Genomic DNA, 26,009 nt, shown 5'->3' on the forward strand with positions numbered 1-26,009 from the left:
CCCATCAACCCTCAGTTTGTTCTGTTTTTAACAGTCTCTTATGTTTTGGCTCTCTCCCACTCTAACCTCTTTTTTTTTTTTCCCTTCCCTTCACCCATGGGTTTCTGTTAATTGTCTCAGGATCCACATAAGAGTGAAACCATATGGTATCTGTCTTTCTCTGTATGGCTTATTTCACTTAGCATCACACTCTCCAGTTCCATCCACGTTGCTACAAAAGGCCATATTTCATTCTTTCTCATTGCCACGTAGTATTCCATTGTGTATATAAACCACAATTTCTTTCTCCATTCATCAGTTGATGGACATTTAGGCTCTTTCCATAATTTGGCTATTGTTGAGAGTGCTGCTATAAACATTGGGGTACAAGTGCCCCTATGCATCAGTACTCCTGTATCCCTGGGATAAATTCCTAGCAGTGCTATTGCTGGGTCATAGGGTAATTCTATTTTTAATTTTTGAGGAACCTCCACACTGCTTTCCAGAGCAGCTGCACCAATTTGCATTCCCACCAACAGTGCAAGAGGGTTCCCGTTTCTCCACATCCTCTCCAGCATCTATAGTCTCCTGATTTGTTCATTTTGGCCATTCTGACTGGCGTGAGGTGATATCTGAGTGTGGTTTTGATTTGTATTTCCCTGATAAGGAGCGACGTTGAACATCTTTTCATGTGCCTATTGGCCATTCGGATGTCTTCTTTAGAGAAGTGTCTTTTCATGTTTTCTGCCCATTTCTTCACTGGGTTATTTGTTTTTCGGGTGTGGAGTTTGGTGAGTTCTTTATAGATTTTGGATACTAGCCCTTTGTCCGATATGTCATTTGCAAATATCTTTTCCCATTCCGTTGGTTGCCTTTCAGTTTTGTTGATTGTTTCCTTTGCTGTGCAGAAGCTTTTTATCTTCATAAAGTCCCAGTAATTAACTTTTGCTTTTAATTCCCTTGCCTTTGGGGATGTGTCGAGTAAGAGATTGCTACGGCTGAGGTCAGAGAGGTCTTTTCCTGCTTTCTCCTCTAAGGTTTTGATGGTTTCCTGTCTCACATTCAGGTCCTTTATCCATTTTGAGTTTATTTTTGTGAATGGTGTGAGAAAGTGGGTCTAGTTTCAACCTTCTGCATGTTGCTGTCCAGTTCTCCCAGCACCATTTGTTAAAGAGGCTGTCTTTTTTCCATTGGATGTTCTTTCTTGGTTTGTCAAAGACGAGTTGGCCATACGTTTGTGGGTCTAGTTCTGGGGTTTCTATTCTATTCCATTGGTCTATGTGTCTGTTTTTGTGCCAATACCCATGCTGTCTTGATGATGACAGCTTTGTAGTAGAGGCTAAAGTCTGGGATTGTGATGCCTCCTGCTTTGGTCTTCTTCAAAATTACTTTGGCTATTCGGGGCCTTTTGTGGTTCCATATGAATTTTAGGATTGCTTGTTCTAGTTTCGAGAAGAATGCTGGTGCAATTTTGATTGGGATTGCATTGAATGTGTAGATAGCTTTGGGTAGTATTGACATTTTGACAATATTTATTCTTCCAATCCATGAGCAGGGAATGTCTTTCCATTTCTTTATATCTTCTTCAATTACCTTAATAAGCTTTCTATAGTTTTCAGCATACAGATCTTTTACATCTTTGGTTAGATTTATTCCTAGGTATTTTATGCTTCTTGGTGCAATTGTGAATGGGATCAGTTTCTTTATTTGTCTTTCTGTTGCTTCATTGTTAGTGTATAAGAATGCAACTGATTTCTGTACATTGATTTTGTATCCTGCAACTTTGCTGAATTCATGGATCAGTTCTAGCAGACTTTTGGTGGAGTCTATCGGATTTTCCATGTATAATATCATGTCATCTGCGAAAAGCAAAAGCTTGACTTCATCTTTGCCAATTTTGATGCCTTTGATTTCCTTTTGTTGTCTGATTGCTGATGCTAGAACTTCCAGCACTATGTTAAACAACAGCGGTGAGAGTGGGCATCCCTGTCGTGTTCCTGATCTCAGGGAAAAAGCTCTCAGTTTTTCCCCGTTGAGGATGATGTTAGCTGTGGGCTTTTCATAAATGGCTTTTATGATCTTTAAGTATGTTCCTTCTATCCCGACTTTCTCAAGGGTTTTTATTAAGAAATGGTGCTGGATTTTGTCAAAGGCCTTTTCTGCATCGATTGACAGGATCATATGGTTCTTCTCTTTTTTTTGGTTAATGTGATGTATCACGTTGATTGATTTGTGAATGTTGAACCAGCCCTGCATCCCAGGAATGAATCCCACTTGATCATGGTGAATAATTCTTTTTATATGCTGTTGAATTCGATTTGCTAGTATCTTATTGAGAATTTTTGCATCCGTATTCATCAGGGATATTGGCCTGTAGTTCTCTTTTTTTACTGGGTCTCTGTCTGGTTTAGGAATCAAAGTAATACTGGCTTCATAGAATGAGTCTGGAAGTTTTCCTTCTCTTTCTATTTCCAATGACAGCGTTTCAAGAGGCCCCATATCCTGCAGCCAGAGGACAAATAGGACTGAAAATTGGGCCCAGGACCCGGGTAGGATTACAAAGCAGGTTGAAAAGCCCAGAGGGTCTTCCCATGAAGGGAAGGGCCTCGCAGTGAAGAATGGGACTCCAAGACCTGGGATGAACGCAGCTGGATTGAGGTCTGGGATCATGCAGAAAAGGAGGTGCAGGCCTCCCCACCAGGTCCAGAGCCCATCCTGCGGATGTGCTGGCCAAGCCTGAGGGAAACCCAAAAAGGAGACAACAACCCATGAAGGCATAATCGTGCCATCGTCACACACCAACAGAGTGCACTTGGTCTTTGGGAACGTGTTGGATCTTTTTTATGGCCACAGGACACAACAGTGTGTGAATGTTCTGCAGGTTTGGAATGCGGAATGTGGCTTGTCAAGGCCTGCGTGTGCCCAGCAGTTCGGCTGGTTGATTAAAGCGTTAACGGTAGGTACATCTTTATTAATATGCGTCTGCTGGCCATGCACATTGCTGAGGGGTAGATGTTACCATCTCCCATGATGACTGGGAATCTGTGTAATTCTTCCCACAGGTCTGCTCATTGTTTGCTTTATCTTTTTATTTATGTATTTTTTTAAAAATTATCTATCTATCTATCTATCTATCTATTTACATCCACGTTAGTTGGCATATAGTGTAATCATGATTTCAGGAGTAGATTCCAGTGATTCATCCCCTACATATAACATCCAGTACTCATCCCAAGTGTCCTCCTCAATGCCCCTTGTCCATTTAGCCCATGCCCCTCTCACAACCCCCCCAGCAACCCTCTGTTTGTTTTCTGTATTTAAGAATCTCTTATATTTTGTCTCCCTCCATGTTTTTATATTACTTTTGTTTCCTTTCCTTTATGTTCATCTGTTTTGTCTCTTAAAGTCCTCATATGAGTGAAGTCATACAATTTTTTGTCTTTCTTTGACTAATTTCACTTAGCATAATACCCTCCAGTTCCATCCACGGAGTTGCAAATGGCAAGATTTCATTCTTCTTGATTGCCGAGTAATACTCCATTGTGTGTGTGTGTGTGTGTGTGTGTATACATATATATATATATACACACATATATATATATATATCACATCTTCTTTATCCATTTATCCATCGATGGACATTTGGGCTCTTTCCATACTTTGGCTATTGTCAATAGCACTGCTGTAAACGTTGGGATGCATGTGCCCCTTTGAAACAGCATACCTGTATCCCTCGGATAGATACCTAGTAGTGCAATTGCTGGGTCGTAGGGCAGTTCTATTTTTAACTTTTTGAGGAACCTCCATACTGTTCTCCAGAGTGGCTGCACAGTTTGCATTCCCACCTTGCTTTATATTTTGAAAGCTGTGGCCCAGGCGTGTGTACATTTAGAGCTGTGTCAGCCCTTTTATCTCCAGTAATGCCTTTTGCCTTCAAGTCTGTTTTATTTGGGATTAATATGGCCATTGAAGCTTTCCTTGGGCTAATATTTGCACAGAATGTCTTTTGTAAACTTCACCGAGTTAGCTTAACCAGCCCAATATTTTATATTAAAACATAAAGCATAAAAAACACATTATGTGTAGACATATTCCCCCGAAACCTTTGACATTTGAGTAGAGCATTTAGCCCATGTGTATTTGAGTTTATCCTTATTGCAGTTCCTGGGTGTGCAGGTTCATGGGTCTCATCAAATTTGGAAAGCTTCTGACCATTATTTGGTCCATTACATGCTGCTGGAAACCGTGAATTCAGACCCGTCTAGTTCTTTGGCTCCTGGTCACTGTGGATCCTGCCTTTCTTTCGTTTTCTCGGCGTGTTACTTACTTGATCAACTGCTGGGCACACCAGCCTCTCTTCTCTGCCCCATTCTTTGCTCACATGGGCACCCTCCTCTCTCATCTCAGACCCAGAGGCCCAGGGCACCCCAGTGGGACCTCGAGACCTGGCTTCAGACCTCTTTTCCTGGTTGGGCCACCCCACCCTGTATGGGGCTCTGAGCTCGGGCTCTGCCTTGGGCCTCTGCGTGTCTCCTCCCTCACCATGCAAATATCCACCTTGACCTGCCCACCTGACAGCTTCAGGGCAAAATCCCCAGGAAAGGATACTGGGTGGAATAGTGCCTCCCTCCAGATTCATGTCCTCCCAGAGCCCATGAATGTGACCACGTCTGGAACTGGGCTCCTTGCAGACGTGATCAGTTACGATGCGGCCATATTTGAATGGTTGGCCCTAAATCCAGTATGACTCCTGTCCTTGTAAGAAGAGGGACATTTAGACACAGAGACACAGGGACACAGGCAAATGCCATGTGATGATGGAGCAGAGATTGGCCTGATGCTCTAAGGCCACGGGATGCTGTGTCTCTGGCAGCCACGCGAAGCTGGAAGAGGGGGGATCCTTCCCTAGAAGCGCTGTGGGGGCCTGCCACACCTTGACTTCAGACGTCCAGCTTCCACGGCCTAGAGGGCGTGGCGTTAGGTGCCCCATTTACAGCCACCCCCAAACTAAAGCCAGAAGAGGAAAGAAGCCGCGTGTGTATTTTTGGGGAATGGTGTCTCTGGCGTGGTGGCTGTGTCTCTCAGTGCGCTGCAGGCAACTCTGTCTGCTTGTGTGTCCCCGCTGCGCCATCGGCCAACGGCCTCATCATGGCCCCGTGAAGATGACAGGAGTGTCCCCTGCAGCCGCGGGTGGCCGTCACCCCCCCTCCGTGGTCGGGAGTCTCGAATAATTATTTTCTCCTTTCGTGTTTGTGTTTCTTTGGTTTTGGTTGCTCTTCTTCCAACTTTTAAATTTGGACTCTTGGTTAACTCCGTGTTTTCTCCCCTCCAGACACGTAGGCTACAGCTCCTCTGCTGACGTGACTCGAGACGTGTGCGTCACTAGCCTGTCGTCAGGGAGCTTGCTGTGTGGGACCTGAATATTTTGAAATGTACTGAGTTGTGACCCAAGGCTCAGCAGACGGTGAGTTCCTACCAGTTCGCTGTGTGTTTAAGGAAGAATTCTCCCTGAGTTCTGGGTGGGAATGCTGCGAAGCCTGCGACTGTGCTTGCGGCCCTGCTGTCGCCTGTCTGTAGGGCTGTGCTGACCTCTCGAGCCCACTCGGGCCGGGCCCTGACCCACCCTGCTCTGAGCCTGCGCTTGGGAAGGCAGCATGGCCTCTGCTGGGCCAGATGCTGGACGCAGCCGCAGCACCTCCCTCTCTGCCCAGTGCCTCTCTGACCTCCTGCTCTCTAGCTTCGGCCGCTGAGTGCCCTGCTCCTGGCCTCTGGCACTCCCTGCCTCCTGGCTTGGACTTCTCTTCTGTGCACACTCCATCCCTGCTAATCCCCACCAGTCCCGTGAGGATAAACGCCACCCATGTACCGGTGGCTCCAGATTCCGGTCCCCATCTCGGGCCTCTTTGCGAACAAGGCAGCCCAGCACCCCTTGTTGGATGTCTAATGGGCAGCTCCAACTCGCCATCTTGGAAAGGGAGCTCTTGACCCCGATCTCGGTAAGTGGCAATTCCATGTGTGCTGTGAGTTGGGAGGCCCTGAGGGTGCAATTCTGCAAACCCATCAGGTCTTGTGCCCCAGGATGTGTGTGCTCTGAACCCTGCTCTCTGCTGCCACTGCCCCCGCCCTGCTGCCTCCGTCTCCCCATGAGACTTCTGCACAGTGGGCTTTCCATCACCTCAGACTGAAGTCCAGGGCTCATTTCTGCCCCAGGACCCTTTCATCTGCTGCACCTTCTGCCTGCAGTGTGCCCCTTGCCCCCATGCTGACCCTGCAGGTCAGTCACACCCTCTAGGATGTGTCAAATAGCACCTGCCGTGGATGTTTGTGTCTGGCCTCCTTGTCTTTCACACGACATTTCCTTGTTTTTAACTGTGCTGTTCATCCCTCATCAGGACGATGGTGCCACGGTGCAGGGGTCCGAGTCCTTCCATGGTAACACCTGCCTGGCACACAGCAGGCTGTTGATGAGTAGCCGCTGTCTGGATAAGCGGTCATTTGTTTGAAGTGGCTTTTCTTTGGTTCGTTGTGTGTTTCCTTGGTTATTTGTGTTTACAACCTACTGGAAATGATCTCTCCCTCCCCACCTTCCACTGAAAACGTTTCCATGCAGGTCAAATTCCTCCCGCTCACTGCATTTCTCCATCGTTCATTTACTTGGACTCTGTGATGGTGGCTAGGCCATGTACTCAGATACTTGGTCAAACACTAGTCCAGGGAGAGAAGGTATTTTAGAAATGTGATTAACATTTAGATCAGTGGCCACTGAGTAAAGCAGATTGCCTCCACGTGATGGTGGGCCTTGTCAAATCAGTTGAAAGCCTTGAGAGAAAAGTGGCTGAGGTCCCATGAGGAAGAGGGGTTCTACCTCCAGACGGCCTTCTGAACTTGCCCACTCTGGGTCCCCAGGATGCTGGCCCGTTTTATAGATTTGGGCTCACCAAGCCTACACAATCATGTGTCCGAACCTGAAAGTGCCCCCCTTTATATGTATACATACTTTAAAAATAAGATCATCTCTCACACACACCTATCATTCAGTCATCTGCCAGTCATCTCTCTATCATCTGCCTATCATCCATCATTGCTTATTCTCTGAAGAACTCTGACCAACACAGACTCTTTTTGACGTTAGACGCTTTGGCCTCTGTTTCGGGAGCTTTTTACTTTGTTTATGGGGACTCTGTCCTTATAGGTATTTGGTCTTTGCTCTGCAGGCAGAGCTGTGAGTCTCATTTTTTAAAGTTCCTGGCCTTGCTGTCATTCTGAGAAAGTCCTTATTTACCTCAAGAGAATGTAAATGCTTCCCCGTAACTTCCTCCGGTCTTACTGTGGACTTGTGTCCCTCAGTAGCACTGATGCTGCCATTGGGGGCAGGGCCCCATCTCCTGGCACCGAAGCAGTCTTGTTCCGGCCACTTGTCTTCCGGAATAACCTCAGCGAACATGGGTTTGGCCGTGGGCCGGGAATGGACATCAGGGCCTTGGCTGGACAGCACAGGCATCTGGTTTCGGCCCAGGTGCTGGGAGGTCTCAATCCACAAGCCCTGGGGGGCAGGGCTGGCTCAACCCTTCCCCTCAAACACCAAGACATGGGGTCCGGTCGGACGTGGGGCCTGCATGGGGCAGACGGCTGGGCAGCGGGTTCCATGCTGTGGGATCAGGTTTGTCAAGCTGCGATTTAGGTGTGGGAGGACACACATGTCCTGTTTATCAGCACGGCTGGAAACAGGTGTTTCTGCCCAGAGCAGGCGGCGTCCCGGCAGGCGAGGCTGCGGTGGCCCGGCTGAGCTGTGGAGCGTGCAGGACACGGCCCTCCCCTCGGACCACATGTCACAGCGCTGAGTTCGGGCCCGTGGCCGCAGAGCTGGGGAAAGTCACAAACGCGTTGTGTGGAGGGAAACAGCCGAGCCAGGGCCCCATGGGGGCTGTCACATGCCTCTGGCAGATAGACAGTTTGGCCGAGGTCGGTTGGTGCTTATGTAAGACGAAAGGAGAAGTCATGGTGGAGGGCAGCCCACGGGACTCTTCTGCTGAAGAAGTGAACCCGGCTGGCCAGGAGGGGCTGGGCTCACGTATGCTTTCCCCAGATGGAGGGATGGCACTAGACGGATGTGCTCTGTCGTGTACTCTGGGGCATGTTGTAAGTTTGCTTCCTAGCAAACTTTTGAGAGAGAAGCTCAAATGTGGACCTGCTGGGCCCAAGCAGACACCCAGCATGCTCAGGGGCTTGGTGCCCTGCCCTCTTCCATTCTCCCGGGGCCTGCGGATGGGGCTGTGGGGTGTCGGTCCAAGGGCGGAGCCCAGAGCCAGGGGCAGCTTCCTTGGGAAAAGCTGGGAGACAGCTGTGGCCGCCCTGTGGCGTCTCTGGGTGAGGCTGGGCGGGAGGAGGAGGTTGAGGCCTGGCGGCCCAAGTGCACACCCTCCTTTGAGTCCTGCCGGACCGTTCATCCGTTCGTGTGCTCACTCATTCATTCCTTCGGCTAGTGCGCATGCTGGGCGTGTGCTGTGCTTGCTTCCATGGGGCTTGGAGGCCGACTGGGAGGAGGACAGACCCCGGGGCAGGCGGATGGTCTCGGGCCGTGAAGTCAGAGGAGCAGGCCCGGATGGCCTCGGGGTGGCTGGCGCTGGGGAGGCCTGGCCAGGCCAGCTGGGTGAGGCAGAAAGAGCCTTGTTCCTGATGTAAAGGGAGCCCGTCAGCGGCTTTGAGCCGGGGCTGCGGGCTCACAGGTCTTTAGGGGACCAGACCGGCTGTGGGCTGGGGAGGGGGCAGGCCTGGAGGCGGGCTGTACAACAGGGAGCTCTGGGTGGGTGTGACGTGGCTTGGAGTGTGTGGGAGGCGGGTCGCGATGACTTCGGGGTGTCTTTCGGGGGCCACTCGGCAGGCGGTCATTTACTGCGGTGGCAGCCTGGGGGAGGGTAGACTTCCGAAGGAGGTAACTGGGAATACAAGGGACCGCAGTGTATTGTAAATGTGTGCCGTGTGCAGGAGGACACATCCGGGGGACAGAGTGCTCTTGTGACTTAGGGTCCATGTTGCGGGGGACGTGCGTTCACTGAGCAAGTGTTTCTGAGCACCTACCATGTGCTGGGCTCTTCTTTCTGTGTTGGGCATCATCAGGGAGCCACAGAAAACACTGTGCTCTTGGCATTAACTTTCTGGGTGACAGGAAAGAAATAACCAACCAATATAACGAGAAAGGGAGCCCCCGAGTGTGCCAGAGGGGCAGAGAAGAAAACGCAGTGGGGGAGCGGCACAGGGCAAGGGCATGGCCACTACAGGACCCGTGTGCGGACGAGCTGTGGGGGCACTGAGGCCTCCTGTGAACTCTGGACACAGGGCTGCCCTTGCCACTGGTAGGTCGCCGCGGGCAGGGTGGGCAGGGTGAGCCCTCCGGGGCACAACCGTGGGCAGCCTCCTGAGTGGGTGCCACAAGGCTGGGGCAGCAGGTGGGCCCAGAGAGAGAACGAGATCTGTTCTCAGAGCCTGGCCTGAGACCCTAGATGGGGGCCCCTCGGCCGGCAGCGGTGACACGGGGACCCTGGGTGTGAGTTTCCTGTGGCTGCCACAGCAAATCCCACAGACCTTTGTCTCCTCGGGGTCTGGAGCCAAGAAGTCTGCCCCCAGCCCCTGGGCCACAGGCGGGCGTGGGCAGGCTCTGGGACACAGCCTGTCCCTGGTTTCCCTGCTCCAGGAGCAGCACCTGGGCTGGTGGCCACCGCGGGCACCTTGCTCTGGTGTCACGCTGCCTTCTCCTGTGGCTCTGTGACAACCGTGACCCCCACCAGCCGAGACCACCTCTCTTCTTGTACGCTGACCTTGATGCCTCTGCAAAGTGCCTTTGCCCCAGAGGTCACATGCAGAGGCCATGGGGGTCGTCTGACCACAGCCCCGCGTCCGGTCGTGGCGTGTCAGGTGTCAGGGGTGGGTCAGCCTCCACTGGCCACGTGCGGGGATGAGCATGAGCTGAAGCCGTGGACGGATGAGGGTGGGTGAGGACGGAGGTGGTGAGAGGGACGAGCAGTGACGGGGGACACCAGCGTTGTGGCATTGGGGGCGGGGGGGCCGTGGACCGGCGGGGCTTGACGGTGGCTGCCCTCACTCTTGCTCCTGGCCAGCGGGTGGCGTCCACTGTGCTCGCCTGCCCCCGTGACCACTTCCTCTTCTGCAGCTGGGGACCCTGGGCGACGGCAGGCTTCCAACGGTGACTGTGCGCTGGGCAGCACCAGGGTCTCCCACGCGCCCCTCGAGGCACGACTGCGCGCACTGCCCCCGCCTGCTGCACCGGAGGGAACAGACCCAGGAGGCCGTGGGGCCAGGCACACACAGAATGAGCTCCACGTGTGGGCAGCACCCACTGCCCCCAGCTAGGTGCCTGGGAGCCGTGTGGCGCGTGGGCATGTGTCTGGGCGCATACGTGAGCACACACGGTCTGCAGACCAGTGCGTGTACTATGGGCGTGCAAGCACGAGCCTGGCGCTTGCACGTGTGTGTGTGTGTGTGTGCTGTGTCTGTAGGCTGTAGTGTGCGCGAGCACTGCCTGTGTCTGTGCACGCGCGCTTCTGTGTGAACTGTGCTTGTGCGCATGTGTGCGTGTGCGTGTGCGTGTGGTGGGTGTGTCTGTGAGTGTGCAGAGCGGCACCTCTCCCCCCGCCGGCTTCCCCACGGGGCAGCCCCCCATGGCCCGCCTGCCACAGCCGCACCCCAATCCCGGCTGGGACTCTCTCTCAGCCCCGGATCCTCTGAGCCGACGGAGGCAGGGAGACAAGAGGCAGGGTGTGTGAGCAAGTTGTTTATGGGGCCGGCTGGCAGGCGGGAAGACAAGGGCCCACAGTCAGGGCCGCGGGTTCAGGAAGCGTGGGCTGGGTTTGGCGGCCGAGCCCTGGGCACAGGTGGACAGAGACGAGCATGGGGCAGGCGAAGTGGGGCCGGGGCGCCACGCACAGGCCAGAGTCCCAGCCTCCCTTCTCTGCGGGTGCAGGACATCCGCTCTCCTGGGGCTACTTCACCTGCAGCAAGAGCCCAGGGGTTAGGAAGGGGGCCGGTGGCCGGAGGGTGCAGAGGGGGGGGATGTGAGGAGCCAGGTCCCCAGACGACAGGGCCCAGACCCCCGTGTACTTGTGAGCAGGTGCAACGTGCCCGCTTCCTGGCCGGAGTGCTGTGGCAGAGGGGAGGAGCCTCTGATGCCTGACAGGCCCCGGGCCCATGTCCACGGCCCATGGCAGCTGCACATCCCTCCCGCTCCCACCAGGCTCCCTGGGCTGGCTCCAGTGTGCCCCCCCCCCCCCCCCCCCGGGCAGGGCATCGCCTCCCCCCAGCCCTGCACACAGGTGTGCTGGCTGCCTTACTTTGATGAAGGTGACGAAGCCGCTGTAGAGCAGAGTGAGAAGGAAGAGGGCCACGAACGTGGGCCACAGTCTGCCGGTGTCTTCCAGGTCCGTGGAGCCGCCGCCGCTCTCGTCATGGCTCTGGGGGGCTGGGGGGGCCATGTCCAGACCTGGGGAGCAAGGGCGCTAGTGAGGAGGTTCGGTTCGGAACCCGCACACGACGGGTTGCCGAGTGACAGGGGACTGCTCCGGGCATGCTTCTCCCGACCCGGAGTCTGTGAGGCTTCTCCCGGCTGGGTCCCCCGGTGCCCACAGAGCCAGACGGGGCCCCCCACCCCGTGCAGCAGACGGGCCGGAACCGAGCACTGTGGCGCACAAGTCCCGGGCGCGAGCGGGAGGTGGTTGTCACCCGGTAGGGGTAGTCGCACAGGGGACCCGGCCAGGCAACGAGAGGTGGGAACGGCACGCACGAAGCTGTTCTGGGAGAGAGCCGGGAGGGCAGAGGGGCCCCGGGTGGCTGCCGCGGAGAGAGCTTGGGCGAGTGGGGGCAGGGCGGGCATGGCGGGATCTGCATCTCTGAGCAGCCGCTCCCCTGGACACTCGGGCGGGGGCCAGGATGGGAGGGGTTGCCGGGGTCCTGGTTCAGGGCCCAGTTCCTGTGTCACGGGGCGTGAGCGTGGAAGTCGGTCGTGTGTGCTTGCAAACTTCATAGCGGTCTGTTTATTCTAATAATGAAAACATGGCAATCTTTGTTGGTTTCATCTTTCTAGTAATTGAACCCTGTTGCATTCTACGAAGGTGTTGGTCCACGAGAACAGGAAATATTAACAAAGGCAGCTGTCCTTGGTCCGGATAATTTGAGAGAACCTGTTCCAGACACGTAAAGTGTAGTGGTGAACGGTTGGGGGGTCAGCCGGACAGTCAAAAGTTACACAGTCCTGCACGGACAGTGCCCTGTCCAGGTAAAGGCCGTGTGTCTGACCCCCCACCAGAGCACCAGGCCGAGCCCCAGGGCATCGAAGGCTGCTCAGAGGACAGGAGGGTGGGTGGGTGACATGTTCATTTGCACCCTTCAGTCCAGTGAGGCGGGCCAGGCCGGTGGGCTTCGTGTCGGGCTTGGCCCAGGAGATGCTGTGATGTGGTTGGACGTGATCGGAACTGCTGTTAATGACAGAATCTGGATCTCCTGTGGGTCTAACTCTGCTGCTTCTTATCTTGATTATGGCTGAAGCTTTTCTGCTTCTTTGCATGTCTTTTAATTTTTGATTGCACACCGGGCATTGCAAACAAACAGCCAGCACTGGAGAAGTGGAGCACATGATAGCACTTTCCTCGGGGCGGGGGTGAAGGCACATCTGGTCTATCGAATCAGGACTTGAGCCGGTGGGATGTCAGGACAGTTGGCTTCAACTCCGATGTTTGGGGTGGGTCAGGGCCCTCCCTCCACTGGGCTTCAGAGTCCAAGCACCATGCAGGACCGGAGATCTGTCCCAGCTCTGAGCACAGGTCCTGTCTGGGGCAGTCAGTGGTGGAGGGGATACAGTTGGGGCTCATCCCTACTCTTATTCCTCATGTCAGCCCATGTGGACGTTAAAGCCTTGACTGATTCCCTCAGGCCTCTCTCCTCCCTGGATGCCAATACCTCTGTCCGCCTGTGCCCAGGGTGGGGGTAACGTAACCGTGTCCGTCGGTGTCCAGGGTGGGGGTAACGTGGCCAACAATGTTGTCTTGCCCAGGAGCCAGGTCAGCTGGGCTTCTCTGAGTCCTCAGCTCTTCAGTGACTTTAAATAAAGCTGGTTAATAAAGTGCGTGTGGCGCCGTCCTGCTGTTCCCGCTTGCCACGCTGCCTTCGTTATCTGTGACATCCTCACTGGAAGCGCACGCATCCCGGTGCTGGGCAGCAAGGCTGGGCTGTGCGGGCACGGCCGGCAGGAAGACACCCTCAAGGAGGCCATTGTGATTAGTGGGGGAAGGACTGGAGGCAGTTGGCAGAGAAGTCCGGACGCTATAGGGTCCCCACACGAAGTGGAGAGTGTGGGCCTGTGGGGGGTAAGCTTAGGAATCCCCCGGGCTTACACCAACGGGTTAACAAGGCACAGAGAAGTACGAAGCTATAGGATGCTCACCCCCGAGTTTGGGTAAACAAGACAAGGCAACCGAGAATAGGGGGGTATAGAGGCCCCCGATGCATAGGTATATGAAATAAACAAGATTAGGCATTCAGGGCAGAAGCACCTCCAATTTAGTACTATAGCAGCTTTCACGGGAGAATAGGACCAAGCTGGGTAAATTGGCGAACTGGACTATGGACCCCTGCACTGCAGGCGTAGCAGCCCAGAGCGGAGATGGTTAACGAAAGCAAAGGTGCCTTGTCAACCCTGAGGTCACGTGTCCTCCCTGCCTCATCCCCGAGGCTGAGATAAACAGAGGTGCTGCCTCAGGTCCGCTGTAAACAACCTTCCTCCCCACTGCCCGGCGCCCGGATTTTGTTTTGTATTAACCCAAACCCCTAACCCCGAGGATCCTCAAGACCCCCTTTCCCTCACGTCCACAAGTTAATGTTCACAGATTCCTCGTCTCTTTGTGCACGTCCATCGCCGTGTTTGTAAGCCTTCTGATCCTGACACAAACGGGGCAAGGGCCCTTATTCAGGTCTTGTTTTTTCCCGGACATTAGCCATCTCTCACTTTAATCCTGTGCCCTGCTCTCTTGCTGGCCAAGAGAGAACTTTAGACTTGGAGTCTACGACCCCAAGTGACCCCAATGTGACAGAAGGAAAGGGGACTATGGGCCGATGTGGCAAGGTGCTGCCGCGGCCAGGCAGTGCGACACAAGGACTGCAGGACGCCGCAGAACGCTAAAGGAGCTCCAAGAAAAAAAACGCACATGCACTGGATACAGTCTCTACCTGATGAGGTGAGGGATAAAGTGAAACTAGATTCGCTGCCGCAGAGCTTTTCGGGAGATCTCCCACGGGGCAACTCCCTCCCTCTGACTCCCTAGCCCCTGGACAAACGCGCTATGTTCGAATTTCTCAGTCCCTAGGAGAGATAGCAGGGACTACTCTAAATTATAAGGCTCTCCTTAGATTATTGGCTGTCCAACAAAATTGCCCTTGGTTCCCAGAACAAGGAACTTATGATCTTGATGTGTGGGAACGAGTAGGGAAAACGTTAAAGGCCAGGCATTCTAGAGGGGCTAATACCCCCCCTAAACTAACCCTCACCTGGTCCATTGTCCATACTGCCCTTCTCCCCTCAAGCTCGGATGGTGTATATGAAGATGTAGTTATCTAAAAAGGAGGAGAAACCTCGCTCCCCCTCTAGCCAGCCTGTGCCTGTGGCTCCTTTACAGCCAGGAGATAGTCCTCCTCCCCCAAAAGGATGGTACGATATTGATATCGAGCCTCTGAAAACCTCACCGACCTGCTCTGATGAAGTCCTCACCCCAGTGCAAAAGTACATTAAAAAAAGCCCATAAGGCCAGTAAACTCCACCTATTTCCCATCGACAGGCAAAATGGGCAATTTGGTCATGAAGGCCTGCTCTTACTAATTGTAAAAGAATTGCAAAAATCAGTTCGGCTGTATGTCCATCACAGCCCTTTTACATTGGGTATTTTAGAAAATATTCGCGGCTCTCATTCCATGTGTGCCTGGGACTGGGGCTCTCTTAAGAACATCATCCGGACCCCAGCCCAGTATGCTGTCTGTGCCCAAGAGTTTCATGATGTTCGCATGACTCGTGCTGTGCAGAACTTTGCCACTGCTATTCTGGTGTCTTTTCAACAACTGACACAAGGCAGTATCCCCAACCAAGGCAGCCAGCCCAGCTTCCAGTCATTGTCAGCAAAGCAATGCACCGAAATAGTGCAGTGGATTTTACAGAGGGCATCCCTGATATAGGGACTCTAACTCTCTCTGTCTCACTGTTTCTCCCTATACACTCTGTTAGTCTTACTATATGTGAGGGCCTCTCCCTCATTCATTTCCTGGGTTAATAACTATGATGATTAGAACCAATTGTCTCTGGCTAGTCTACCTCGGGATAGAGATTTTAAGGAATATTCCCAAGCAGCTGCCGAAACTCCTTTTGTTTGGGGGAACTTCCCTGCCTTCTCTGGCCCAACATGGACTGCCTAATTCCACTAGTGCAAAACAAAACAAAACAAAACAAATGATACAAAACAAAACAAAAATCGATATCTGTTCATCTAGCTGAGCTGACAGACTTTAGGACCATATAAACTCTTTGTCCTCTGTGCCCCTCTCTGCCTTCAGGCCTCTTGGAGGTTCCTCACCTTTTCTGTCTTCTCTCCCCCTTCCTCCCATTTCTGCACCGCCTGGGGTAAGGCCTGCTATCTGAATCTTCAATGCTTCAGACAGCACTCCTCCCCATGCCGTCAAAAGGCAAAAACATGAAGACAAAAGCTTCTGCACTGCAAAGGAAACAATCAACAAAACTAAAAGGCAACTGACGGAATGGGAAAAGATATTGCAAATGACATATCGGACAAAGGGCTAGTATCCAAAATCTATAAAGAGCTCACCAAACTCCACACCCAAAAAACAAATAATCCAGTGAAGAAATGGGCAGGAGACATGAATAGACACTTCTCTAAAGAAGACATCCAGATGGCCATCAGGCACATGAGAAGATGCTCAATGTCGCTCCTCATCAGGGAAATACAAATCAAAACCACACTCAGATATCACCTCACGCCAGTCAGAATGGCTAAAATGAACAAATCAGGAGACTATAGATGCTGGAGAGGACGTGGAGAAACGTTGCACTGTTGGTGGGAATGCAAATTGGTGCAGCCACTCTGGAAAACAGTGTGGAGGTTCCTCAAAAATTAAAAATAGACCTACCCTATGACCCAGCAATAGCACTGCTAGGAATTTACCCAAGGGATACAGGAGTGCTGATGCATAGGGGCACTTGTACCCCAATGTTTACAGCAGCACTTTCAACAATAGCCAAATTATGGAAAGAGCCTAAGTGTCCATCCACTGATGAATGGAGAAAGAAATTGTGGTTTATATACACAATGGAATACTACGTGGCAATGAGAAAGAATGAAATATGGCCCTTTGTAGCAACATGGATGGAACTGGAGAGTGTGATGCTAAGTGAAATAAGTCAGGCAGAGAAAGACAGATACCATTTTTACTCTTATGTGGATCCTGAGACACTTAACAGAAGACTATGCGGGAGGGGAAGGAAAAAAAAATGGTTAGAGAGGGAGGGAGCCAAACCATAAGAGACTCTTAAAAACTGAGAACAAACTGAGGGTTGATGGGGGGTGGGAGGGAAGGGAGGGTGGGTGACGGGCATGGAGGAGGGCACCTGTTGGGAGGAACACTGGGTGTTGTATGGAAACCAATTTGACAGTAATTTTTTCATATTGAAAAAATAAATTGAGGTAAATTCATTGGATATCTAATGAGATAAGAGGCTAAAGCACTAACTACCAGATGTAGGTTTGTGCTTTTGACTTGTTGCAAAATAAAGACTAAGGATATTTGGAACTGTTAAAAAACATGCTTTATGCTTAATGGATCCATAAGTCTACCGCCTACATTTTTCTAAGTAACAGACAATTCACAATTTGGTCGCAATCTAGTTTTCACTGGAGACTAAGGTTTCTAAGAGCTAAAATTCTGCTAAGTGTAGTTAAAACTGATAAAAATAACAAAGCAGCTCTGTGTGTAGGAAAGTAGGAGATATGAAAGAAAGATATAAGAAATGTAAATATATTTTGTTGAAGGTAACAGAAAGTAATTTTGTCCTATACAAGACTGGTTCTTTGCAGAGAAATGGCTTGGGACAAAAGCTAAATGCAAAGAAAAGTTGTGGAAGTTTCGTGCAGGAAATCTTTAAAAAGGAATTTTATGTGTGGTCGGGACGGACTAAAGTTAAAGTAAATGGACTTGAAAACTATACGGGGTTGAGATTCAAATTCCTCCTCCTTTGAGCCAAAGGCTGGGAAGATGATGGCAATTCCCTTGGTGCCGGCCTCCAAATCCTCCACGTTTGTGTTGTTCCTGTTTAGCAGGGGACTGGATGCCTCTGCCAGATGACGGGGGGATGATATTTGAAGGGCTTTTACTCAGATACGTGGGAGCCGTTTTGCTAAACTTAGCCCATCGTATGCCACAAATGGATATTCACAGGGCTGAAACATATTTGTGTGGGCATTGCCGAGAAAGGCAGGGGAATAGACCTCGGCTTTGGCCCTTTAACCCCCTGCCTCAACGGCCAGTGATCAATATGTCAGTTACTGCTGAGCAGAAGTAAAATTAGTGCACCCTACAACAACTACAGAAAACATAACACATTTTCGTTAATGGTAATGAATAAGTAAGTCAATACATAAACGTAATACATTTTTGTTAATGGTAATAAATAAGTAAGTAAATACATAAACGTGTAAATAATTTTAACAAAAAGGGTAAAACAGCAGGACAACATGCCCTTTTAAGTTGTTTCACTTAAGCCTTGGTTGGAATTACCCATTTCTTACAATCCACAAGGCCAAGCAATTGTAAAATGAGCATATATTATGCTCAAAACATGTGAAAAAACAGAAAGGGGGAGATACCCCTGGCTGTCTGCATGACAACCTCAGCTTCTTGATCGGGCTATGATTACTCTTCACTTTTTAAATCTCAATCCTCAAGGACTCACCCCAGCTGAGGGACATTCTTTGAAATCAGATAAACCCTCTCACCCCGTGGTGCTCTGCAGAAACCCCTGAAGGGGGGCCCACACATACTGGGCCCACTCAGCTTCCCACCTGGGGTCGAAGATATGCTCGTGTTCTTTCAGATTCCCGACCTCTGTGGAGTCCCTCAGAGGGAACCATGAGGGAATGGCATGGTGGAGACCCCTAGGATATAGTCCGGTGAACCAAGACTTCCGGAGAATGACCCCGAGGGAGCGGCCCCCTTCTTCAAGGTGGGAGAAGCCTCTTCGTGGACTCCTCATCCTGAAGCCACTCTACCAACACAAGTCCTTGCCCATGATATAACACGGGGAAGCCTTAAAACGCCTGTCTAACCAGGCTGGCATCCTCTTACAACGCAGTGATATTGCATATACCCCTGATTCGCATCTGATGGCCGTGACTTCTGTCATTAACAAAAATTCAATACGTGTAAGCCTGATTATACTCCTTGCCCTCATTTTTCCAGGCCAAGCTCGATATTCATATCGGGCTCATCTCCTTAACCCACCTCTATTTGACAGCTTAACACTCCTAGGAGGCAGCGGGGTCAGTACTGTTGTCTGGACATGTCCTCCACTGTGCAGGGCTTCCCATGGCCGGGCCTGGGCTGTTGGGGGGTGTCCGAGCCACTGGAGGCTGGCACAGCCTTATTCTTATTAGCAACAATGACACTGAGTTCATGGGAGGAGCCACTCTTAACCCTCCCTTCCAAATGGAACAAGAGCATTGGCTTTAAATGCCAAGACCTCAGTGGTGGCTTCCTCCAGCACCTCCTGTGTGTGTTACCAAACTCAACAACTTATCTGCTCGTATTAAACGAAGAATCAATTGGCTTTTGCAAGTACAGCCCCAAACCTCTACAAGGCCAGACAATCCCCCTTTTTTCTCAGCCACAAGCTTTGCTATACCTCAAAAAACAAGCATATCTCACACTCCTAATGTTATAGCTTGCTCTAGTCTCAAATATTCAGACCACCCCTGGAACATTATTCCCTGGACAACCTGTTATGGAGAGACTGAACATAATCTTCACTGGGGTAATTGGACTGTTATGATAGGGGTCCTAGAGGATATCATGAAACAAAATAGTCTAATAAGACCGTATCCTTTGGCCAGCCTAGCAGGGGGATATTTTTTTGGAAAAATGGAGATTTGTCTGGCCCTATAGTTTCTGCATATAAAGGGAAATTAAAACGACCTTGGCTTGTTAGTCTTTGGAAGCTAGGTCTTCCCTTCTTCACTCTTCCTATTAGCCACGGTGAAATTTATGTAGAACCACATGCTAACCTAACTGGGGCCTCCCTGTACGATAACCAGTTCACATGGACCAGTTCAAGGGACTACTTGTGTCCCTTCTCCCTATGTTCTCTTTGCTACCTCCACCATCCAGATCTGACAACTAGGACATAATTATAATATCTCTATGCCCCAAGGCTGGTTTATGTCCTGCATAAGTCATGATAACATCACCCAATTAAACATCTCCTCTTTATTAGTGCTTAGACAGTGCGTCTCAGCCTGGTCCCTGTTAACAGCTCTGTGTCCTACATGCATCCATCAGGACCAGGCGTGCTTTCCAAGCTTCTTCGACACTGACACTCTGCTGCAAGGCGGAAAAGATTTGTTAGCCTATTAATCACGGGCATCCTAGTAGCAGTAGGCGTTATCACCCCTGCCACCGTAGCTGGAGTCAGCCTGCATCATACTATCCAGACAGCCCATGTCCTTAACAAATTAATAACACCAAAGAATCTGTAAGCCAAACTTCGATTAATAAACAAGTCTTGGCCTGCCTTGAAGCTCTTGAGGCTGCAGTGGAATTCATTGGAAAGAAACAGGAGGCCTTGTTCCTCCACTCTAAACTGCCCTGTGACCCTAACAACCAGCATATACGCGTGACTGCCATTCCTTAGAATCACTCCCAACTTGGGACGCTGTCCAGACACACCTTTGAAGTGTCTTTTCTTCCCACCTCTCTGACAATATAGAAGATTTAGATATGACATTGAGCCAACAGCTACAATATACAGAGGATCAGCTTAAAAATGAGTGAGCTGATTCCTGGGGAATGTGGCGTTACCTAAATCCTTTCTCACTTACAGCTAGCACCCATCTCAAATTCTGGACCACTCTGGGAGGCAGAATGCTTTTACTGTGTCTCTTTTTATGTCTTTGCAGAATCTCCCTCCAAGCCATCCAAAAGCAAAAGGAGGACCAGGAGCTCATCATGACAGTTCTCAAACACAAGACTAGAAGAACCAAGAAAAGCAAAAAGGGGGAAATGTGGGGGATAAGCTTAGGCCAAGGAGCAGGCCAAGGAGCAGGACACAGGCCAAGGAGTAGAACCAGGTCAGGAGGAAGAGGTCAGGGGCCTGGTGTGGGGGGACCTTCCGTGTGATGCTTTATAACAATGATGATGCTGGGCATGTGCGTGTGCTCAGGTGACCAGGGGTGCACGTGCACACACACCTGCAGCCTACACCTGGGGCTCTGTGCATGACGGCAGACCAGTCTCCAGCCTTGGCTGAGTCTGTCCAGGGGACTGGTCCAGCCTCACCTGTGATATCACCTGTGATGGAGAGGCCTGGTTTGTGCCTGGGGAGGGCTCCCATCTGCTGGGTGTAGGAGAGTGGACATTGGAGGAGGTCAGCGTGGACCTGGCCCTCAAGGAGCCTCGGGTGGGGGGTCGATCTCCTTACACACCTGCTTAGGGGATCAGGGGAGGGAAGGTAAGCAGGGCCAGGAGGCTGCTCTGATGACTGGAGAACAGATGTGCCTGGGGGCCTGAGCCAGGGAAGAGGGTGCCCAGAGGGCAGGGGGCAATGCTGTGGAGATGGGCTGAGGACCAGGAGTCCCAGCCTCATTGGGGACAGGGGCTGGTGCTGGGACATCACGGGGAGGCCTGCTGGGACACAGGCAGGTGGACTAGGGGGCTGAGGACTAGGGGGCACAGCCTTCCTGTGTGACCCCCCCCCCCCCACCACCACATTGCTGGCATGGCCTCCACATGGCATCTGCCTCTACCCCACTCCTAGGGCCACCTCTCCATGCTCGAGCAGCGGGGGGATGGTGTCCTGCTACCTGCTTGGCCTGAGGTGTCCACCTCTGTCCCTCCAGGGCCTTGCCTGGGTGCTGCCCCCTGATGAGGTGGTGAGGGGGCCTGATAGCCAGGCTCTGAGGGGAGAGTGAGCCCTGGACCTCCAGTGTGAGCCCCCACCCTAGTGGGCCTCTGTCCCCTCTGCCCTGCAGGTGGCCTGCAGTCAGGGCCTGCTGTGGGCATGTGCGGGTCAGATTCTCTGGGCGCCCCAGCCCAGCTCCCACTTCTGGGTGTACCTGGCTTCTGAGGTGCTGACTGTTCTCCCAAGCCAGTGGGGGTCCTGGGGCTTGGGGAGGCTCAGATGTCCCTGGGAGGGTTGTGTCTGGGATGACCAGCCTCCCCAGGGGAGGCCCCTGCTCTGAGCTCAGCAATGGGGCAGGTCTTGGTGGGAAATGGCTGCTCCTTGGGGGCCCGGCAGGGGTGACACCTACCTCCCACCCCTCCTAGTCCAGCACATGGCCTGTGGACATGAGGACAGGCTTCAGGGGGACAGGTGTCAGGGCATCCAAAGCCCTGAGTGCAGGGAAAATGTGTGCACACTCCAGGTGCCCACCAGGCTGGGGCAGGGTCATCCTGGCTGGGTGGCACAGACCCTTGGCTGCAGCCCCAGGACCTAGCCCTTCAGCTCCTCTGGGACTGCCCCTCCCCACCCCCCCCCCCAGCCCTGGCCCCGTGCCCATGTGTGACTCACTGGCCGTGTCTGGGCTCCAGCTGGCGTTGAGCAACCTTCGGGAGGCCTCGTGCCGGACCACACACGTGTAGGTGTCCGGGCGAGGGGCCTGGGCCGTGCGGATGTGCAGGATGCTCCAGGTCTCGAAGGTGCTGCTCCCCAGCTCAGCTGCGGGGGGTGCAGTGGCAAAGGAAGCAGAGTCTACCTGGACCTGGTCCCTTAGCCAGGTGAGGAGGACGTCTGGGGGCGAGAAGCCGGACACCTTGCACAGGAGCCAGGAGGCTGCTCTGGACACAGTCAGGACGTGGACCGTGAGGCTGCTGGGCGCAGAGGCAGCTGCGAGGAGAAGCCTGGTCATGCGCGGGCCACCCGGGGCCTTGGGGGAAGCTGGGTGGCCCGGGTCCCGGACAGAGGAGCGGCTGTGCCGGGCGGGGGGTGCGCGCGCAGGGCCCCCAGCCTCACCGTGTTCCCTGGGGGCTGTGGAGGGGGCCTCACCGTGTTCCTTGGGAGCTGCGGACACCACTTGGGAAGCCACGTCCGGGCCGCTCAGCGTGCAGGTGATGTTGGCCCCCGAGGCCCAGGAGGCCACGGGCAAGTCCAGGCGGCTTCTCAGGCTCTGGGAACCATTGGCATTCTCCTCCAGCGGCCCACTGTCCACACCCGCGTGCAGGGGCGCCCCGGCCACCTCCCAGGACAAGCGGGCCTCCTGAAGGCCAGCCCCCACTGCCAGGCAGGTGAAGGTGGCCCGTCCCTTGAGCCATGGGCCCTGCAGGGGAGGCTGTGGCAGGTAGAGGCTGGGAGGGCTGGTGTGGTTCCGACACTCTGCCAGAGGACAGTGGCCTCGGTCACTGGGGGCACTGGGGCGCGCAGACCCGGCCTGGGGGTGGTGCTGTGGGCAGTGCGACATGCCCTCTCTGACTGCCCGGCCTGCTGCTCTCCCTGGTGCAGACCCGGCCTTTGTCGCCTCCTGGCCTCCCGCCGCCGGCCCGGGGGCTTGCTCCCGAGCTGGGCTGTCCCCGGGGCTCCCAAATCTGTCCTTCCCCTTCTTCCCCGCTCTGTGCCCCAGGGCACTGACCTCTGCGACTGGCGTCCGCTGTCCTTTCCGGCTCTCTGGTTTGCACCTGGGTGTGGCTGGTGGAAGGCACTGCGGAGGGAGGTGGGGGGAGAGACTGTGTGCTGCACACGTGGTCGGGCCGTGGCCTCCCTGGGCCCCTCAGCCTTCCTGCTCTCTGGGGTTCTGAGACCTGCCCGGACCCGCCACTGCCCCCTAGTCACCACGCCACAGTCACTTCCACACTTGTGGCGACAATGGCCGGTGAGTTACCGGTCCCAGAAGTTTGCTCTGTAAAGGGTCAGACAGCAAATCTTTAGGCTTTTCTGCCTCTCCTCCTCTCACCCCTTCCCCGCCTCCGCCATTCCTCTCAAACTGCAAAGACTGTTCCCAGCTCGTAGGAGGAAACAGGCTGTGGGCAGCGTCTGGCTGCGGGCGTGCTGAGGCTCACATGCCCCGGGGGACGCGGACCGGTGAGCGAGTCCCGCTGCACAGACCACTCTGCATTCTTGCCCGGGGGACTCCCCTGTCTCTTGATCAGTCCCCCCACGTGGAGCCAGGGCCCTGGCCGTGTTTGGAGATGGGGGTGCCGCGGTTCTGGCCTGGGTGGGGGCCACCCGTGGGGGGAGGCCCTCTGTCCAAATGCTTCTGCTAACGTGGCACAGGAGTGACTGTCAGACCCTCCTCCGGAGACGCCAGCAGGGCGACGGGGAGCCAGTGTGGGCGGGAGGGGAGGGCGGCTCCTGCTGCGGGGAGGCCTTGGGTCCCATGCCACGGCCCCCGAGCCTTCAGGGGGCATGCTACAATTCTGTAAGGGTCACTCCTGGCCGCTTTGGTGACGCATCCTCAAGTGAGGCCCCATGACAAGCTCAGGGCCCAGTCCTGTGGGCTGCTGGGTCAGCTGCGTCCCAGTCCTGGCCCGTGGGCCTGCCTTTGTCAGCTATGCTTTCGCGGGGTGTCTTGGGTGGGTCTCCTGTTCACAAAGGGCCAGAGGCGTGTCTGCTGGTGCCAAGCACAGGGCCTGGCGCACAGTGGGTGCTTGGTAGACGTCAGTTCAGGGCCTGTCTTTCCTGACTCAGATGGGACTTGAAGCCTTGCGGGAGAAGTCATGGAGGGCTGCCTGAAGGGGGCATCCTAAGAGATGGGGCGGCAGGAAAGGGTGTGCTGGGGTGGGGGCTCCTCACCTGAGACCCTGGCAGTGCTGGGCACTGTGGTGGAGTCCTCTGATGGGGTTGGCCCAAGAGTCGACAGGGGGGTCTTATTTTCCCAAGATGCTGAAATCAGAGGAAAGTGGCAGGTGAGGGTCGGACCGTGTGTGCACTGAGGTGGGAGGGCTGCGTGGTGGACGGGAGGACCTGGAAATGGCAGGAGGGAGGGACGAGCTGGTTGTGCTGTGCAGAGGTGGGGACTGGGCCGTGGGGAGCCTCACACTCAGCCTCTGCCTTTCTTTTGCACCCTGAGGACAGGGTCTGCGGGGAAAGGGTTTGAGGGTCGGGGTGATGAGGGGTGACCCTCATGGGCGCCGTGCTGAGGCCTGGGTGCCTGTGTCGGTCCTTGGGGTCAGGCCCTGGTGGAAGGTGTGGGAGACCCGGGAGGGCCCTCCTTGTGGTCTCGGGGCCACCCACCTGGCCACCGGAAGGCCTTCTGCAGCTTGCCGCTGGCGGTGCTGCACTGGTGGGGGTCTGGCTTCCACCGGGCAGTCAGGAAGGACAGCTCAATGTTGTCTGGTGCCTTCAGCGTGAAGAGATTGGTCTTTGTGGCCTGGTCCCGCTTCTCCGAAACCGAGGTCACCTGCACTGACTCTCGGGAGTATCCTCTTGCCAAGCAGGCCAGGACTACAGGGTCGCCTTCTTTCGGGGCTTGACACCCCGAGACCAAGGGGAACACGTGCAGCTCTTCTCCGGAGGCTGAAAGACAGACACGGGGTTCCGGGGTTGGGGCTCCCAAGGGTGCGGGGTGGGGGTGTGTGGCAGGGCAGAGCCGGCCGAGTGGCCGGGGCTCCCACTGCGGAGCCCGAGGTTGGGGTTGCCCAGACCCCAGTGCAGGGTGGTCCCTCCGTGATGGGCCCGGGGCCATGTGTCCCCACACCCAGGGCTCCAGCTGCTGGCCCCTGGCCACCGCGGCACAGGTGCCGTTTGCCTGCAGAGGGGCCACGTGGCCAGACTTCTGTGTGGTTCTCCGAGGAGTGGGTGGGGTCGGCCCTCCCCCCCCCCCCCCCCCCCCCCCCCCTGTGCCCCGGGGCGGGGGGGACAGGCTGTGCTGCACACTGGGCCCTACGGGTGGCAGGTCCCAGGATGAGGGACTCCAGGTGGGCTGTCCCAGTCCCCTTGTCCTCTCCCCAGGGACCTGGCTGGCCAAGGGCGGCTGAGCAAGTGTGAGGCCCCTGAGGGCTCTGCTGTATCTTAGTCTGTGGGCCCGTTCCTCCTGGCTCCTGCCTCACCCCACATCCCCCCAGGGCACCGTGCTGCCGTTGTGTAGACAGGGTCAGTCATGCCCATTCTTCAGCCTGGACTGAGGTTGTCTGGGTGGGTGGGGGTGCCAACCCCCCTCCTCACTGGTCCCCCGGGGGCGGGACCCACCTCTCTGCTCTCCCAAGCACCTGGCCGCCGTGCCCCTGCCTTCTCCCATCCACATGCCAGAGGCCCCCGCTGCGCAGCCTCCCTGTCTTCCCCCCGGGCCTTGAACTTGGGTCTGTGGGCTGCATTGCACCCTAAACCCCAGTGCCTCAGAACGTGATCTTGTTGGGGGGACGCAGTCACAGTAGATAAAGTCATGAGGTCATACTGCCAGAGGGTGGGCTCCAAATGCAGCGTGACTGTCCTTACAAAAGGGGATATAGACATGAACAGGACATGCTCTGCATGAGGAGGATGGTGGGACTGGGGGGAGGACCGGTGATCAGACAGGGGTTATGCCAAGGATGATGGTGGGACTGGGGGGAGGACTACGGATCAGACATGGCGCTGCGAGCGAGGACGATGGTGGGACTGGGGGGAGGACCAGGGATCAGACACGGTGCTGCGCATGAGGACGACGGAGGGACTGGGGGGAGGACCAGGGATCAGACACGGCGCTGAGCGCTAGGACGACTGAGGGACTGAGGGGGAGGACTAGGGATCAGACACGGTGCTGCGCGCGAGGACGACGGAGGGACTGGGG

General features: G+C 54.3%; 1 gene segment (V, D, J or C); it reads right to left on the minus strand.

The window, feature by feature from the left end:
- Window positions 1-10,755: 10,755 nt before the first annotated feature.
- LOC121023330 (immunoglobulin heavy constant delta-like) lies at window positions 10,756-25,342 on the minus strand. The segment is given in 9 exon segments: window positions 10,756-10,985; window positions 11,325-11,473; window positions 21,821-22,135; window positions 22,295-22,688; window positions 22,875-22,943; window positions 24,035-24,124; window positions 24,476-24,532; window positions 24,582-24,757; window positions 25,291-25,342. Coding segments are annotated over 9 exon segments (1,311 nt in total).
- Window positions 25,343-26,009: the final 667 nt, after the last annotated feature.

Source organism: Herpailurus yagouaroundi, unplaced genomic scaffold, assembly GCF_014898765.1.
Source record: "Herpailurus yagouaroundi ecotype Mexico unplaced genomic scaffold, PumYag 552, whole genome shotgun sequence".
NCBI classification, from domain to species: Eukaryota; Metazoa; Chordata; class Mammalia; order Carnivora; family Felidae; genus Herpailurus; species Herpailurus yagouaroundi.